This window comes from Puccinia triticina, chromosome 8A, assembly GCF_026914185.1.
Source record: "Puccinia triticina chromosome 8A, complete sequence".
Classification (NCBI taxonomy): Eukaryota; Fungi; Basidiomycota; class Pucciniomycetes; order Pucciniales; family Pucciniaceae; genus Puccinia; species Puccinia triticina.
The window spans coordinates 362,489-380,526 of record NC_070565.1 but is presented as its reverse complement, the minus strand read 5'-3'; the positions used below and the strand labels follow the sequence as shown (position 1 = coordinate 380,526).

The 18,038-nt window shown below is 50.5% G+C and overlaps 4 protein-coding genes across 4 annotated transcripts; 3 read left to right on the top strand and 1 right to left on the bottom strand.

Annotated features, from left to right (window-relative positions):
• Positions 1-1,551: 1,551 nt before the first annotated feature.
• Positions 1,552-2,916, top strand: PtA15_8A39 (uncharacterized protein; the record flags this gene model as incomplete). Its single annotated transcript, XM_053171825.1, has 7 exons — positions 1,552-1,744; positions 1,900-1,914; positions 2,007-2,042; positions 2,204-2,224; positions 2,295-2,390; positions 2,475-2,525; positions 2,612-2,916. 7 exons carry the CDS (start codon positions 1,552-1,554, stop codon positions 2,914-2,916), a joined length of 717 nt encoding a protein of 238 aa, XP_053022693.1.
• Positions 2,917-4,999: 2,083 nt separating this feature from the next.
• Positions 5,000-6,940, bottom strand: PtA15_8A38 (uncharacterized protein; the record flags this gene model as incomplete). The annotated part of the gene is made up of 8 exons (XM_053171814.1): positions 5,000-5,327; positions 5,404-5,581; positions 5,670-5,810; positions 5,876-6,148; positions 6,227-6,374; positions 6,439-6,580; positions 6,654-6,788; positions 6,861-6,940. The coding sequence occupies 8 exons, from the start codon at positions 6,938-6,940 to the stop codon at positions 5,000-5,002; spliced, it is 1,425 nt and encodes a 474-aa protein (XP_053022692.1).
• A 358-nt stretch (positions 6,941-7,298) lies between these two features.
• On the top strand, positions 7,299-10,675 carry PtA15_8A37 (uncharacterized protein; the record flags this gene model as incomplete). The annotated part of the gene is made up of 20 exons (XM_053171803.1): positions 7,299-7,306; positions 7,492-7,645; positions 7,708-7,741; positions 7,806-7,873; positions 7,950-7,987; positions 8,078-8,095; positions 8,189-8,229; positions 8,290-8,398; positions 8,466-8,642; positions 8,723-8,749; positions 8,817-8,855; positions 8,929-8,952; positions 9,016-9,109; positions 9,192-9,243; positions 9,322-9,544; positions 9,619-9,725; positions 9,785-9,832; positions 9,904-9,938; positions 10,007-10,209; positions 10,279-10,675. 20 exons carry the CDS (start codon positions 7,299-7,301, stop codon positions 10,673-10,675), a joined length of 1,896 nt encoding a protein of 631 aa, XP_053022691.1.
• A 2,995-nt stretch (positions 10,676-13,670) lies between these two features.
• Positions 13,671-14,741, top strand: PtA15_8A36 (uncharacterized protein; the record flags this gene model as incomplete). Its single annotated transcript, XM_053171792.1, has 3 exons — positions 13,671-13,707; positions 13,794-14,341; positions 14,607-14,741. 3 exons carry the CDS (start codon positions 13,671-13,673, stop codon positions 14,739-14,741), a joined length of 720 nt encoding a protein of 239 aa, XP_053022690.1.
• Between the last annotated feature and the right edge of the window lie 3,297 nt (positions 14,742-18,038).

Sequence of the window (18,038 nt, the reverse complement as noted above, 5' to 3'; positions counted from 1 at the left end):
AAATATGTATTTAAATGTTTTAGAACTTTTTGGCCGCATTGTGCCAGAATAAGATTTTCAAAAATTGGGAAAGGTCACCACGTACTGGTGTACTTTGGCATATTTTGAGAGAAAGTTACTGATTTTTCAAAGCCTTGTTCTTGTACAAAGTGGCCAAAAAGTTAAAACATTTAAATACATATTTATCATGATTCACTAAATTTTTTGGGTTTTTTTTGGCTGGTGGGAACATGGATTCCACTGCAGGTCCCCAAATGATTGTACTTGTCCTTTTTCATAGTGGGCTTGTTAAGCATACAAGAAAGCTTCAAAAAAATCCCAAAAAATTCACAAAGGACAATAATAGGGGGTATCAAATATGAGAAATCCACAATTAGAAACCAGTCAATTAGCCAAAAATGAAATTTGTCACCAGTGGTTCCCAAAATGGAGTAGAAGAAGGACCAGCATGTTTTAAAAATGGTGGGTTTTTTCAAACCCGTCAATAACATAATGGTGGATTTTGTCATATTTGATACCCCCTAATAAGCTTGTCTACTGATCATTGGTCAAAAACAAAGTCAAAAAAGTTGCTTCCTCCACCTGCAGTGTGCAAATAAAGTCCGCAAGTTTAGCCTTGGGCCGTATCTGACACCTTCAATTCAAACTTTGGAGTACATATGAAAGATATGGGATTTGCAGAGGATTTTCGAAAACATTTTTTTTTATTCCGTCCAAGCAGGTCCTGCAAGCTTGGAAAAAACTCTATGTTTTTTCCCAGTCCGATAACCATGGGGATGTCTCAAAAGGATAATTGTTTAGGCGGGATTCATCCCAGCCCACATCCGGTGTGATCTATACTGCCAGACTGCTGAAGTCACGATATTTCTTCTGCCCGAACCTGTCGCAAGTTCCTGTTCCCTGCAATAGCTTCGAGCGGCGATGGAATGCAAGCGGCCTCGTCCCGTCAGTGTAATTTGGCTGTCCCATTTCAGGTTGGGAAGTCCAGTTGGCATATTCGGGTCTTCGGATACAAAAGGGGAAACCTCTTCTCCAATACAAAAGTCGATATGAAAACCAATGGCACGAGGTGTGGCACGATTGGTGTCCGTCCCGGGCTGTCCCGGGCGTCCCCAGGCACTCTCAAATGACGTCGAAAGTCGAAGAGCAAGCAGCCTTGAGATCTCCCGGAATTGACACAAGCCGCGCATTGAATTCTGGGGGGCCCAGACATGCTGCAGCTGAGGCCAACTCTTCCTTTCACCCGTAACCCAGCAGATTGGAGCAATGTGGGAGTGACGATGCTCTCCGCAAGCTGGAAAATCTACATTCCACGACGGCTGTTTCGTGTTCACACCAATGACTAATAGGTATTGTACACATTTAGCTTGAAACAAGTTGGACCCACTGCCCATGGGGGCTTATGGAAGTTGAACACGCTCAGTCAGCTTGCTCCAAAACAAGACGAGGCCTTGGAGATGAGCATAAATGCCCTACGGCCCCCTCCCCTCTCCGGTCTGATTATCAACCACCCGACCCCTATCATTTCACTTTCCCTGAGATCACCAGACGATGCGATTCACAGCATCTATCGTCCTATGCCTCACATCCTCTATCTGTCAACTGGTAGAGCGCACACAGGGAATGGATTTTTTTTCCGAGGGCGGCCGCGCTCTTCAGGCCGGTACCCGTTCCAGAACTGAGGCAGCCCCCTCAGCGGCGAACGCTGGGGAGGAAGGAGGCTTGAGGCGACGACCCAAGAACGGTAAGATAACCCCACTCTCGCGCCACAGGAACACGCATACATTTTCCTTCCTTGTTGCTCTTCGCATTGCAAAGGCTGGGTGACCAGTTTCTTTTATTGTCCTACTCGCGAGTACTGACACAATAATTGTTTATTTTTACAAAATAAATATCCAGGACAGTTATATGCACGTAGGCCTCGAGATTGTTCAACATTTAATTCCAATCTAATTGTCAAGAACCCCACTGATTCTCATAGCTTTCGCCGATGTCTCTCTGGCTAGGATTGAAAGTTTTGGAAGATGCAGACGCGCGCGCGTGTGAGTTTTGCCTTATTTTTTATTGTACACGTGCGAGTGATTGAGGGTAGCAAAATGACTCTTGTGATTTTTTTCCCCCACTTTCTCCACCACCCGGTTCTCCTCACTTCTCTTTCGTTGAATTTTTCGTGCTGGCCCGATTGTCTGGTGTTTTCCAACAGTCGCTAACAGGGATGCCGGATGTAAGTGGACTCCTTCCAATATTCTTATCAGAACTTCTCAATTCTACCTTAACCCGGCTCAAACTTAAAGCTAATGATTTACATTTGGTTACCACCGATATTGCCGCTACAGCCAGCGGTTTCAAATCCAACGCGGCTGGAAGCTCTGATGTAGGATGGGAAAATTGTTTGTTTTACTATTAAATAGATTTTCCTGGTATATCCTCACATTCATGCAATCATTCTCACTGACCTATCTTTCCCAAATTAGTACTTTATTATCCGTTCGAAAAGTTACGTCATGACAAAAAGGACGCTCAAGGTTGGTTGCAAGTTCTGTTTAACGCTGACCCATACCTGAACCCATTGATGTTGACTTTCGACCATCATTGAAATCTCGCTTGCCAGCTGATCTAAATGAGTATCGGAAAATCATTGCGGATAATAGCGCGATTAGCCAGGCATTGCAAGAATCCATCAAGTCCTCGTCCAAATACATAAGCCCCAATACTCTCAAAGCCCTCACTGAGATTTTCTATTCAAAATCGCTTCAGAATCATAAGAGGCTGGCAGTCCTGGCTATCTATTATCATCTGCTCAAGGATTGGCCTGAATCGATTGTCCCTACGGAGTTTACAGAGCTTTGGGATTATCTCCACCCAATCGAGATCCAACTCTTCAAGGATATACGAGCCACATTTAGGAAAGCGTAGGAGAGCCCTCGTCTTTGAAATATGTTATTTCCTCCCAAAAACACCCGTTTTTTTGCCCACACGGATCTATCCAGGACAACATAAAGCCGCAGGCGCACGCGGCTGCTGCTCAGTAATCCAATTTTCATCATCAAACAGCACAAGAGGCTGATCAGCCGACATCAAAATTACAAGCCCTCAACACCCCTCTACTCGAACCCCTTTAATTTCATCCTCTCCAATGTTCCCGTCTTGGATTTTTTCACCCCCCCCCCCCCCCAGATTTTTTCGTTTTTCCCCCTCTCTCCTCCGCCTCAACCCAACCCAATCCCACCAAACAAGCCAAAGATTTCGTGTTTTCCTCCTCTCAGGCTCCACAAAGTTCCTAATGTGTAATTCTCAGAGTCAATGAGATCTTGGAGATTGAAACTGCACCATTAATTGCCCCCTCCCACCTTATATATTGATCCAGGAAACCAACATGACAGGTCCCAGCAAGCAGCAACTCCAGAAATGACAATCGAGACGCGTGTGTGTCTGTTTGGTGGAGCAGCCTGTGGGTGGTGCTGCGGCGCCATGCTGCCGCTTGAAAGTTTCAGCGCATGAAATTCGGCCGGAGACGCGCCGCGCCGCTACATGCAGCCGACACTGCGCCCGTGTTGTGACATATTGTCACATAGCCTACTCGGCTGCGGCTCAGCTCGGAGGTGAAGGTATGTAACTTCCCCTCCGACTAAAACACAATCACTCTATCCATTGCTCACATCACACCAGCCCGCACTCCAGCTTTTTGACCTGGCTGCGCGGCGCCGCTGCGGTGCACCGTACAGCATGTTCCGCAGCATTACGCAGGTAGTTCAAGATGATAACTTGATAGCGAACTTAACAAAGTCCCTCTGCTGCGGGCGGGTGTCTTGCGAAGCAAGCCTCCGACAGCCCTCGGCAGGAGGGACTTGGGCGCTATTGCCCCTTCTCGGCGTGCCAAGAATCTGCGGTTGGCGGGGTCGAATTTCTGAAGCTGTATTAATTCCTTGTCCCCTTGAGATTCTTTGGAATACAATAGCTGAGGTTGTCGGCCTGGTTTTTCCTATCCAACCTACATAGTTTCAGGTGTTTGGTAAAAATCATGCCACCCGCAGAAATTCCGCAAAAATCCCCAAACAGCCGGAATTACAAGCAGGGTGCAACTTGACTGCTGCACCTTGCAGCTTGTGTGCACCATGGGTGCTTGTTTTTTTGTGCAGCTTTCTTTCAGAGGATGCTATCAGCCCCAGAAGACCACAATTGATCACCAGCTGTGAAGATAACTGGAACCAAAGTGGCATTCATGCTGTGCCAATTTCACGTAGGGATTTTTTAACCCTGCTGATATCATAAATCAGCAAGCCTTCACAGCCAAAGTGGCTGGGACCGTGGGATAAACTTTATTTTGGTCTTGCTGATTTCGGGCCTACGTGAACCGTCCCAATGTGGGGAGGTACGGTGCTTAAGTCCCTCCTGACGGAGGCTCGCTTCGCGAGTTCCGCCTACCCTATCCCCCGGGGGCCCAAAGTCTCGAGGGACTCAGTGAAGTTCGAGTTGATAGTCTCTCCCACATATTGCAATTTTTGACAGGTCGAATGAGAGATTGGGAGGCGTGGCCCTCCGTTGCGGCGTGTCACGGGAGAGCAAGAGTGCTTGGAGCCGTGCACGAACCTCTGTGGCCAAGGCGGAAGCCGGACAGGGGACTGTGAGGATTGGGAAGCACGCGAGGTGCAAAGGGTAGCTATGGATGTCTTGTGGGTCTTCCGCTTGCTGCCCCGCACGGCAGAATACGCCAGCAGTAAGAGCACCCTTGTCTTGAGGAGGGACGCGACAGCAGCAACCAGACTTGAGACACTTTGCACAATGGTGCTGCCAATTGCCTGGGAGCACCAGAACGCGCCGGACAGGCTTCAGGTGTTTGGCGGTGGTTCCAGCAAACGAGTCCAGTTACCAAGACGAGGATACACGCTAAAAAAAGACATCCAGACTGGCGTCTATGTGTAGATAGGACGCAAAAAGACGATATGCATGTGTGGGATACATGACAGCAAATTAGAAAGGAGGAAGCGGGGGTGGGGTATCAATCTGAGATGAGGAACTGGTCGAGCACGGCTTGGACGTGGTCCGCAGCCTGTTGAGGAAGAGGCTGGGCGCCAGGGAGGGGACGATAGTAGCCGGGCAGCTGGACCCAGTCGTGGCTGGATCGCGAGGAGGGGGCGAAGTACTGATGGTCGTTGAGTGTGACGAGACAGGCGTAACAGAGCTGGTCTCTGAGCCCCGTCGGCCGGGGCGCATCGTGCTCGAGCTGCTGGACGACCGTTGCGCCGTTCGCGTCCTCGGCCGGCCCCGCCCCGTGGGAGGACAGGGTGATCGAGCGCTTCCATTGATCCGCGTTCCGGTCTGCCGATCTGTCGGTTGGTCACCACCACAGAGCGAGGGTTAGCCGGATCCGCGGCATCGCTCTGGCTGCTGGCTCAGACTCACAGATGACAAATTGCACACGTCCTTGGAGCCGGGCCCTCCTTCCCGTTTGTGGCGGCTGATGGGGTCGTCGACGGGCTGGCGGACGGGGCCAGGGGCTTGTTCTTGCCGATCTTGTTGACGGTTTGGTTGATCACTGAACTAGTCATCGGGTAGTTTTCCTCCAACTTGAGCACGAATTCTTCATGGTTTTTTGAGCGTTTATCGAGGGCAACAACAATGGAACGATGAGCTGAATTCAGCGATATACACAGGAGGAGATCAAGTACCAGTGATCACGGCGGGGATGTCGGTTTTCTTGGTCGGCGCCTGTTGGGTTACCGGGTATGGATGGTCGAACTCCATCAGCTTGGAGTACTGGGCTAGTTCGGCATCCACGATCTGAGCCAAGGGCCTACAGATCAGCACATCTGAGAGAAGCATGGTTAGGCTCTGGAAGGGGGTTTGAGTGGCGGTCTGGGATGAAGAGACCGACCGTCGATGTAGCTACTCGGGCCGATCTGTTGGTCCAGACTCCAGCCATTGCCGAGACTGACGCCGACAAGGGCATCGATGGCCATCTGTGTGGAAGTGACGGTCTTGACTAGCACTTTGTTCCGCGGCGTGTGTTTGCAGAACTGGAGTAAGCGTGTGTTGATGAGGCTGTCGACCATCGATCGTCGGGCGGTTTGGGTGAGCGGTCGCAGGGCGTTTGCAAGCGGCGCCAAGGCTGTCTCTGGGGCTGGATCGATGATCTTGATCGGAAGGTCTGGATCGAAAAAAAAAGAAGAAGAGTTTATACTTCGGGTTTCTTGGAGTAATCAAGAGTAAGGAGAGTGGGCTGAACTGGGGTCCGATAGATCGACGAAAGGGCTACCGGCAGAAGGGGGCGGGTCGAACAGCTCGTCCAGCGTGAGGATGCGAAAGGCGAATCCCAAGCGCTCGACGCTGGCCTTCAAGGCTGCCTCGTCCCCGCTGAGCGGCTCTAGTGGGTCCTGTTGGATGCGCAAGTATTTTAGGCGGGTGGGGATTTCTACATAGGAGGGGTGGGGGACTGACCTGGGTGGGGAAGTAGGGGGCGGCGCTGGCGAGATGGATGGAGACGACTTCGATGGTGGCGAAGTCGATCGGGCTCTTCCACTTGGCAGTCGAGCGGTCTTGGTTGGTGTTCAGATAGTTGCGCATGAGCTGGAGCGTCAGCCTGCGCTTGCCGTTGTTCGGCGAGAGGGTTAGTCGATGGGCAGTTCAGGATGGGTGATGGTGAGGGGGCTTGCCATGAGTTGAGGTCGTTCTTGAAGTGGATGACCAGCGAGGCTGGCTGGTCCCGTTTGGGGGGCGGGCGGCAGTACTCCTTGGCGGTTTTGAGTCCCTGGAAAAACTTGGTGTTGATCTGCTCGATGAAGCATTGCCTGTTGAGAGAGGAGTCAGTTATATGTATGTGCTGAGTGGTTGTTTGGTTTAGGATGTGTGGATGTGTTTACCGACACCAGGTTGTGTTGCGGATGGTGGCTGGCTCGCTGGTGGTGGTCGATCGGCACTTGCAGCAGCTCTTGGGCTCCATCCTTTTCGTCCTTCGGCTTGTGGAGTGCTCGTGCTGGCTTGGAACTCTTCTTTAAGCAGGCACAGCGCGAGAGACCCTGGCCACCCTGCTCTCGATTTCTTTTTTTTGTTGGCGACATCACACACATCCCATGACCTGAAGGGGGCTACTTCCAGAAGGAAACAAGCCTATCACGCATGGAGCCATCCGCGCCGAGAGGGGACAGCTTCGCAGCTCGCTGGCGGTTCTCGGCGCGCGGCCGTCCTGGCTGCCGGAGGTTCCGCCGGCCGGCCACGCTCGCCCCGGAAGACCGGGCTTCTCGCGTGGGGCTCGCCTGCGTCAGGCTGGTGTATGGTGGCTGGTACAGGGCTCGTTGCGGATGAGGAGGTTGCCGAGGTGGCTGTGGGGGGCTGTCCACTGTCCAGGGCAGGTTGTTGTCTCCCTCGGTTGCCACCCTGCGCTATTTCTGCCCCGGCTGCCTCAAAAACACACACCCATCCCATCCCATCCCCATCCCATCCCCATCACCACCACAGTCACTCATTACCAACCACCGCCATGGCCCTCCACAGCCTCATCCTCGCACTCGCACTCGCCAGGCTCACCGCCCCCCAGGCCATCCGCACCGGCAAGACCCCAAACACCTTCGAGGTCGTCGGCCACTCGGGCGCATCCGCACAGATGATGTTCCTCGGCACCCCCACAAAGACCTACGTCGTCGACAAGGTCAGTCCCCCCACCCTGCCCCACGCACCCCGGGCCCCCCTCAGCTGACCCACCAACACCAGGTCGAGAACAACGAACTGAAACTGAACGGCCTGCGTGAGCACATCAGCAATCAATCCCCCCGCTCTCTCCTCCCACTGACGATCACTCCCATGAGCAGCCGTCTGGGGAACATCCTACGACACCGAATCAAACACCGCCACACCCATGCCGATCAACAGTAATACCGTGAGCTATGACCCCCCACGCCCCACACCCCGACCACGCAAAATGAACTCACGCAAAATTAAATCGAGCCGATCAGTTCTGTGCAGGCGGCAATGTGCTCGGAAACGGCACTTGGTCAGCATCCTCTCCATCCTGTCTGTCTGCAACGATCTTCAGCTGATCCATCCACCCCCCCCCCCCCCCCCCCCCCCCCCCCCCTCTCAGGCTCAACGTCGGTGGGAAGTAAGCAAGCCCGCCTCGCCCTTGCCATTATTCTGAAAAGAAAAACAGGCTTGAAAGATTGACTTGGCATCATCTTTTCACTATTTTGTTTAGCCTGGCTGTCTCATATGGAGGCTTGAACGTAGCCAACAACAGTACGTCTATGCAGACCCATCCTGACTATCGCACCTGTTGACCTTCCATTTGTCTACCAGTCGACCCCTACAAAAACAAGGATGGGGGTAAATCCATGCGGCTCCTCAACCCTTGCAACGACAACTCTTGCCAGTGGGGCGAATCCACACCGATGACAACACGGAGATGGTCAGCAAGAAAACTGGACTGTCTCCCAAACGTTGTTCATCTGACTGACGATACGCGGAACCATCAGGTATCCGACCCTAGAAACGCTCGAAGACGGCTCAATCATCATCATTGGAGGGGACGACTGGGGAGGCTATGTGAACGACAAGGGCCAAAACAACCCCACCTACGAGTTCTTCCCCTCCAAGGGCAACGTCACCGGCCTCAACCTTCTAGCCATCTCTCTGCCTGCCAATCTGTACCCGTAAGTGGTCATCCCTTGCCCCAGCCAAACACCTCACCCCACTTTGGCTCACTCAAGCATCCCTTGCACCTCCTCTGTAGATTGACTTGGCTGCTACCTTCCGGCAAGTAAGTCGCCACACCCCCTCCCACTCTCTATCCTCCCCCAGAAACTAAACCATCGGCCGGAATGCAGTCTTTTCATCAACTCGAACTGGAATAACGCAATCTTGGAGTGAGTCTATTCACCCTCGCAAACCCATCTTCTGTGCATCAACTGACCATCTGGCTCTGCTCTCACTCAACAGCTACAAAACAAACACGGAATTCCAGTTTGTGCTTCTTTGATTCCACCCCGGCTCTTCTCTCAACTGCTCACATTCTTCCTGCTGCAGAATCCCCAACGTCCCCCACGCCGTTCGGACCTACCCCGGCTCGGCTGCAAACGCCATGTTGCCCTTGACCCCGGCCAACAACTGGACAGCCTCGGTACGTTTTTTCTTGCTCCTCGTCTATCTCGATCCTGCCTGTGGCCGTTAACAGGATATTTCTCTTTTTTTGCGGCGTGCAGATTATTTTCTGTGGTGGAACGAATCTGCAACCCGATCAGTGGAAGTTAGACTGTAAGTCCAGCCGCGCCTCCCATCTTACGAGCGTCCCCCCACCCCCCTCAAGACTAACACCACGTCGACCTCATCCAGGGAACATTGCCGCGTACCCAGCCGATGCGACATGCGTCCGGATCACGCCTGATGTGGATACTAATTGGCGCGACGACGACTCCCTGCCGGAGGGCCGGTCGATGGGCAACTTCATCTTCCTCCCCGACGGACGGCTGTTCTTGCTGAACGGGATCTCCAAGGGCACGGCCGGGTACGGCAACACCAGTTGGGCCCTTGGCCAAAGCTTCGGAGACGGCCCCATGTGCGATCCTTCTCCCCCCACATACGCTTGTGTGTTCGCTGTTATGCTCATCGTTGTTTGCCTTCCGCACCCAGATACCAGCCCGCTTATTTCGACCCCAACGCGCCCCAGGGGTCCAGATGGTCCAGGCCGTCCGACTTGAAGCCGAGTACAGTGGCCCGGATGTACCACAGTGTGGCTCGTAGGTCTCTTCCCTCTTGGCTATTTCCAATAGTGCGAGACTCATCATGATCTCTTTAGTTTTGTTGCCTGATGGATCGATCCAGTCCTCCGGATCCAACCCCAATGGTAAGCTTGCATTGCCTTCTACAAGACTTTCAGTCGGTCTCTCAACTTGGTTATGTAAATTCTTTCTTTAGCCGATTATGTTCCTCCTGGAACCCCGGGATACCCCGTAAGAATCAAACTTCTGTTTCCGCCGATTGACCCTCACACTTGTCTAACTCTTTTTTTTCTCCACAGTACTTCACCGAATACAAAGTGGAGCGATTCTACCCCGATTACTACAACAAACCCCGCCCCAAGCCCACCGGTCTTCCAAATACGATCAGCTATGGCGGTAACTTTTTCGACTTGAAATTGTCCAAGGAGGATATCAGTGCCAGCGACGCTCTCGAGCAAACCAAAGTGGTCATTATTCGCCCCGGGTTCTCGACGCATGCCATGTAAGTCCATCTCACGTTAAATACGTCGATCAGGTGAATTCCAAAGGCTCACACGAGCTGTCTACTTAGCAACATGGGACAGCGCTACGTCCAGTTGAGCTCGACATACGAGACGAACCCGGACGGCTCAGCAACCCTGCACGTGTCGCAGCTGCCGCCGAACCCAGCGGTGCTTGCGCCGGGGCCGGCGTTCATCTATGTGGTCGTGAAGGGCGTGCCGTCGATCGGCGCGATGGTGATGGTTGGCAACGGCCAGCTCGGGCCGCAGCCGACGGCGCCGCTGCCCTCTCTGCCCGGGAAGGTGCCCGCGATCGTCCAGAAGACGGAGACGGCGGCCGAGATGGGGTCTGTTGCCGGCGGCAAGATCGCGGCCAAGAAGGCCGCGTCCTGTCGCCAGGCGTCGGCCGAGCTCTCCGGCCTCCTCTCCGTCGCTGCCCTGGCTGCCGTCGCCAACTGGCTCCTCTAATCCCAACCCAACCCCCACACACCTCGCCCAAGCCTTGCTGTGCTGTATCATACATATCTTCATCCCCCGCTCACCTGTCTTCTTTCGATGTATTTACTACACACACACACTTCTCTAGGGGCATCGTATGGACCTTCTTCTTTCTCTATCTCTCTTGGCGGCCTCGTTCGGTTCCCTTCTTTCTCTTCCTCACTCCCCCATCAGCACCCAATAAACACGCCAAAAAACACCATCAATCACCAGAATATCACAGCATTCTTCCCCTCTGCTCACTCATAAGATTACTTACATATATACACGCTTGTTCAACGTACTGATCATTGCTCATAATCATATTCCTCCCTGCTCATCAAGAATCATTAAGCTTACTCATGTGTTGTACGTGTGGATACCGTTCGTTCTCGCCGAAACATCATTGCTTTCGCACCCACACACTCACATGCATCCCTTCATCTCCCTCTTGTTGGTGGTTAATATTCGATTGATGTGTCCATCTCTTTCCCTCTTCTTGCTTTGTGCTCCACATCCATTTCGCCCCTTGCGGTTTCTTCTCCTTTCCCGTTTTGTTTGTTTTGCTTGGTGCCCCATACGTTGGCTCTTTCTCTCTCTTTGTGGTTTCCGGCTCCAGAAGCTCCTCTTGTTCGGCCCCTGCGCGTTGTGAAATCCATTTGTTCCAAGCTGCCATGCTCTCTCGCCATGCCGCTGTGTGTGGCGATACGAAAAGCTAAGGATCGACTGTTTGGTTTATCCCTCGGTGATTGGAGGGAGGTCAGGGAGCAGCGGCCAAGACCATGCTACTAGTTGTTTGCCACTCGACTGGGTGGCCAGCTTCTTGCTGGTGTCCGCTGAAGCCCCCGCGTGCCGCGGGGTTTCTTCTGCAAATGAACATCACAAGCGCAGAGTATCACCAGCGACTTCCCCGGTGTGATTTAGCGTTAGCGGTTTTGGGCGGGTTGGTTTATAATGTATTACGTCAAAACTAAACGCTAAAATTATTGGCGGCCTGCACTACGCTACATTTCTAGCGCAGCTAATTAAATTGAGCGTAATAGATGATCCAGCTCTGGTTTACTTATCTTGGAGTCCTTTCTCTCATTGGTTGCTCACCCGATGCCATCTGATGCTTTCATACAGCTTCCTAGCCTCTCCTCAGCATTGCAGATGGCTTTTTCCAACCCTCACAATGAAGTACCAAAAATTTAACACAGCAAAAAAAACCTTACGGTTTGCTTATTGTTACTATCGGCCCATGATCAGAAACATCACACCTTTCTGGTTGCCTGGCAAAGTTACAAGTTTGCAAATCCTCTGCGGTATTGATCTGGGCGGTTAATAGGAAATGGGAAGCAGATTGTTAGCACTAATTCCTTTAATTAAGGGCTCAAGGATTTGTCTTACATCTTTCGCTCGACAACAATGGCCCCAAAACCCCTGAGAACAATAAAAAACTGGTTCCCATTGCTTGTTGTACTCGAACAAATCTTTGGGGGTTTGGCGGTCTGATAGGATGGTAGGATAAAATCAGTCTGGGGTCTGTAGAGAAACTTCATAGAGAGCATACTTGACTTGAAAAAGATGTCCCACTCACCGTTGGTACCTGGTTGTATGCAAAAAATATGTTCTCTCAATGAGCACCGCCAGCAGCCATAACGTGGGTCGCCATCGTAGGGACCGCCCGGCAAATTCTTGCCTACCCCTAACTTGTAGAGGTCGTCATCCCAGGCTTGAACTGTGCCTCCAATGAGCAGCAGCATGATGGGGCTCAAAAGCATCTTAATGGCGGATTTCATTCTTGGGTCTTGAAGGTCTATGACCTATGTAATCGAAAGGATCCGATCTGCCGGCTGTGCGAATATGGAGACTTGCAGGTCAATGGCATTCGAGTCAGTGACATGGTAAACCTATCGCCAGAGAAAATAAAAACTAACTTATACCTTTGATCGCGACCAACCCAGAAGAAGAGCCGCGGTAGTAGAAGGAAGATATGGAAAACAATGAGAGATGGAAGATGTTCGCGCGCGAAGCAATTGGAAGAGCAAGCCAGGAAGATCAGAAATAGTGCAAGAGAGAAGACCAGCGGGAACGCAGAAAGAGACCGTCTGGCGACCTTTTCAAGATAGAGGGAAGAGGCTGGTTGATTCTTTGTGTGTGGGTAACTTTGGAGCCAGCTGAGGATGGTGATATGTAGGTGAAAATGTGCGGAAAGGAAGCAATGGTCAGGACTCGAAGATGGGCGACGCGACCAGCCCTGTGGGCTTCCGTACTTATGTACTCGTAGTACGGAAGCCCACAGGGCTGGTCGCGTCGCCCATCTTCGAGTTGTATGTATACACGCTTCGGCTTAGCTACATACATAAAGCGGCGGCGACTAGCAGAACTGTCCACTCCGCCGGGGTTGCCAAGTTCGCCCTAGTTGCTTCCCAACGCGCCCATGAGGCTTCGCCCGCCATACAGGGTGTCTTGGTGCTGGATTTGATGGAAATAACCCCCGCCCTGCAGATGAGAGGCAGAATAAAGATCGGGATCGGTCCACCGCGGGACGAATCGAGAAGGGGCGGTCCGCCCCGTCGGCGTCCCAGCCCCAAAGCGCCACCTGCACGCCACAGCAGCCACACTGTCGCGCCCCGGGAGTTAGCGCTCCCTGAACGCACCCAGGGCTAACCAGGGTCGCCCACGGGGCCGGTGGCGACACATGCACGCCCTGACGACCGCTCAGGTACATACCCGTGCCGGCCAGGGGGCGCCACCGGTCGCTGCCCCGGAGACGCTTTGCGTGTGTCGCCCTCGGGGCCCTACGCCCGCAAAGCCCCCCCCCCCCAGGGCGCCACCGGCCCCCGGGGCGGCTCTGCCTCTGAAGCCGACCGGTACGGTCCAGAGGGGCGCCTGGGTCGTCACGAACCATCCCACGAGCAAGGATTCCCACCCACGGACACGCGCGGACTTGTCGGGCGGAACACTCACGTCAAACAGGCACCCAACGTCGGAAATCGCCAGCATGGCTCAGGAATCAGGCGATCAGATAGAAACTGATGGTAAGTGACCCACCCCCCATATCGCACCTCACTTTTTCACCGCTGTTCCACCACTAACACTTGCACCCGGAAGATTACACCTTTAGAAATCGCAAGTACATATATCTGCAAGTGCTGCCCCCGTGCGACGGGCGTCGCGAACTGGCCAGCACATTGCCGGAGGAAAGCCCATCAGGTAAACTTCAACCTGCGGGCACATATGAGACGAGCCGCTGCCGAGCGGGCAAGGACGGCCGAACTGGCACGGGCAGCATCCTTGGCAGTGCAACACGCTGACATCAACGAAGCACCTGACATCAACGAAGCACCCACTGAACACGGTTCCGCAAATAACCTCGACGACGATCGGCTTTGGGATCGTATCGAAGCTAATTGCGATTTTCATCCGCCAACATTACCCACACCCAATGCACTCACACTGGTCGAAGAACTGGAGCGAAATGAAGGATCCCAGCCCAACGCCAATGCCCCACCTGCAGCCTCCGTGCGCAACTCGCATGTTATGGACGTCGGACTTGGACATATGAGCATGGATGTCGGTCGTCGCCCCGGACCCGACATCCCCGTTCGTCGGACAGATATTCGATCTAACAGGCTCAATAAGAGCCCATGGTTCCCTTACAAGAGCAAGATGGTAAGCAATAATTTGCCCTACTCGCTTTTGCAAAATCCTCACTACTGAGACGTACTCCTTAGGACCTCATTGCCTCTTTGATCATCGGTCACACCCGCTCCATGATCTCAAGGACCCTCTACACCAAAATCCGGGCAATCTTGAAACTGTGCAACGTAAAACTTCCAGCACGGGCGGCTGTTCGCACCGGGTTCGCCCCGCTGTGTACATATCGCGTGTCCCAAATATCTGCCGAGACCTTTGGAGAGCTTTGAAACTCCTGCAGTTCCGGCTCGCCGCCCAGGCAATACGAAAGCCTCATCATGATGGTCCCTCAATGAGTCAATATTTCTCCATCACAACTGATCACTCCCGTTATATTGCTATCTTGACGCTTTCCGCTCGGTCTGAATACGGGTAATTTACTTTCTGGTACTTGGCTATCGATGATCCGCTACAAATCCAGTGCTCTGTCAATCTCACTTCTCTATTCATGGAGTGAGAACTTAACTAAGTCCCGCCAGTCCCGCCTGAGGCTTCGCCGGAGGGACTTATGCCCTATCTGGAATTCTTGCGTGAGACTTTCGGATATATTTCCCCGGATTTCGTTATATGCGTCATCACTCACGCAATTCTCACTCTACAATCTTGAGACCCATTTTTCATGATGCGCTTCCACATTCCCCTAATTTTCATATTTTTTAAATCATTTACATTGCTGCTCAAACTATGTTATAAAATTATTTGGAAAATTTAGAATCAACGTAAAATAACTGTCATATCCTTGCATACAACCGGGATCAATAGGCACAGACACATGTATTACATGGCGCAAAAGCCTCGCCCGTTTGGAGCACTGATTGAAGCAGAAAGAAACTGAAAAAAGAAGGGTGCACGTACTCATATCACATTATCTCAGTGATCACATCTGGCAATTGCGCACGGGCTTGGTTGTTGTGATCCGCTCCAAACCTGGAAAATCATGTTTTGCAAAGTTTTCAAAAAATAGAATTAGCATGAAGACAAAGAGTTAATGGTCCCAAATTGTATCAGAAGAAAGACAAGATGTGGGCCTAACATAAATTAGATTTTTGAATTGGTAGCAAATCATCTAGGTTGAGTTCTAAGCACTCAAAGTTGAGTACCACCAAAACTCAAAATATTGTCATGTGAGAATTCCTGATAGGGGGCAAGTCCCTCTGGCAAAGCCTCAGGTGGGGGAGGGACTTAATTAATTTGGATGGGAAGTAAACATCAATGTGCAAGCCTAACACAAGGCTCTCAGTGAGAGCCCAAACAGTCCCGCAGGGTCTCTGTTTCCTGCCTACTGTGGTGACACACGGGGGGATCATGCACTGCAAGGAAAACTCTAGAAACTGCTTGCAGTTGAGATGCAGCAAGCTTGAATCAAGCCTCAGCTCAAGCTGGAGTCAAGCACCCAAATTCTGTGCTGGTGCACCTTGTTCCGCATCCCAATGCTGAACATGCTGTAGTGCTCATGCAGTAGGTTAAGACTAATGAGAATCCCCCTGAGCACCCATTTATTTTATTTTAGTAAACACTCCATGTGCCATTGAATCCAGCAAGAATAAAATAAAAAGAGTATGTACACATGAAAGGGATATGTACATATGAAAGGAATATGTACGCATGAAAGGGGAATGTGAGAAGGTGTATTAACACATAAAAGGGATATGTAGACATGATGAAAGGGGTATGTATGCATGAAAGGGGTATGTGCAGTAAGGGGTATTTGCACATGAAAGGGACGTGTAAACATCAAAGTGTTATGTAAACCTGAATGATGAAAGGGGTATTGAAGGGGATTCAAAAAACTCAAAGGGTACATGTAAACATGAAACACCAGGGGGGGATGTGTTGCACTCTGTAACTTTATATTGAATTAGGTCTGATGTGAGTTCAATGTTAACTTTGAATCTTTGTTCACTTTATTTCCAACACAGGCATAACTTTCACCATGGGAGTTTGCTTGGCACTTGCGTGCAAGTGCCATCGCACAATATTGTTTAAGAACCCTGTTAGATATATCCTGGAACATTAACCTCAAAACACACTGAAGTCATGATGAATTCATGTTGAGATGATGCTCAATTGAGCTGAAGGAATGCTGAAAAGGGTTGAATTTGATTGAAAACCAGCCCAAACTTGACCCTGTGTATTATTGGAACTATTTGAGAACACATTTCAAAATGCCTTGCAAAGCAATATCAAATACTTTGCAGAAAAAAGGGGTTTTTCACGGGAATGATATACTTGGATTTATCATGTGTTTATCATAAAATCCAAAAATCTTTATGTATGTTAGTGTCACAAAAACATGCACATGTACATTTGTGCGACACATTCTTCAGTTTCTGAAGTTTTTCAAAACATAGCTGAAGCTCAGGGAAAAGTCCATGGGAAAAACCCTCATATTAACTAGGAGTTGGACAGGACTTCATAAAATCCCCCTAAAATTATATTTATACATATTTCTGAAATTTACATACAATTTGTGAAGGGTCCACACAAGCCTGTGGTGCTGCATGTGCACTCAGCTTGGTGTCAGTTGGCTTGGTGATGAAAAATGTGACACACCACCATGCATGTGTAAATTTGTGTAAAATATTCTTCAGCTGCTAAATTTTTTCCCCAGGGAGTTCAAATTCTGGGACAAGTCCAGTGGGGCCTCAGATTACAGGGGGTTTGTGAATGACTTCAGAAAATCTCCTCAAAGAGGTTTGTGTACAGATGTATGAAAATCAAGTGAAATTTGTCAAGGATTCTCTGAATCCCCTGGCTCTGCAGGGGCACTCAGTGTGGCGCGATATTGTTTTGTGATGGACAATGTGTCACACAAACGTGCGCGCGTACGTTTGTGTGACACAAGTTGTCACACAAGCCCGCACGCATTATACGTTTGTGTGACAGTGGGACCTTCAGCCAATGTAAGCCAAAGTCAAACCATAGTACCAGGGCGAAATTAGACCTCCCAGAGTCTCACTACACTCCATCATAAGTTTGAACTATGTGTAATAGAAAAAAATTAACAAAAACTAGCAGATTTTTGGTGTGCACCCTGAAAATCAATATAAAAATAGTTTCTGAGAGACCAAAAGGGTATTTGTTTACAAAGAGGTCAAAAATCATCACCATCATAACATGAGGAACTTTGGTCAAGATTGAGGATCAATTAAACCTTATCATTAAATTGGCCTTGTTTCCAGGATAGGTATGGCATACATTTTACACATACATTATACAATACATCAAGTGTTGTTCAAGTTGATATCAGAATATGTTGTGGCAGACATGAACCTTGCCTTCAAACCAGTATCTAACTGAGATCCAACCAAATTTATAACTGAGTCCAGAGATGGCACTTGCACGCAAGTGCTGAGCAAACTCCCATGGTGTTTAGTTCAAGTTGTTTTGGAATAATATTTCACACAATTCCAACACATGAATATATCTCTGCTGAAGTTTTGTGCTGGGTTCATCATTATCACAAGTGTGGAGTTGAGCTTCAATGCACACAATTTTATCCAATAATTCCCCTATCCTTATGCTCAAATATATCCTCAGCCAAGTGACAGGGAATATTTTGCATTGCAGAATTTTTCATTCAAAACAAACATAACATCAAATTATGAAAAGTTCTTGTAAAATATAGCAACTTCAGAGGATCAGCCAGCTGCAAAATGAATCCTTTGAGCAT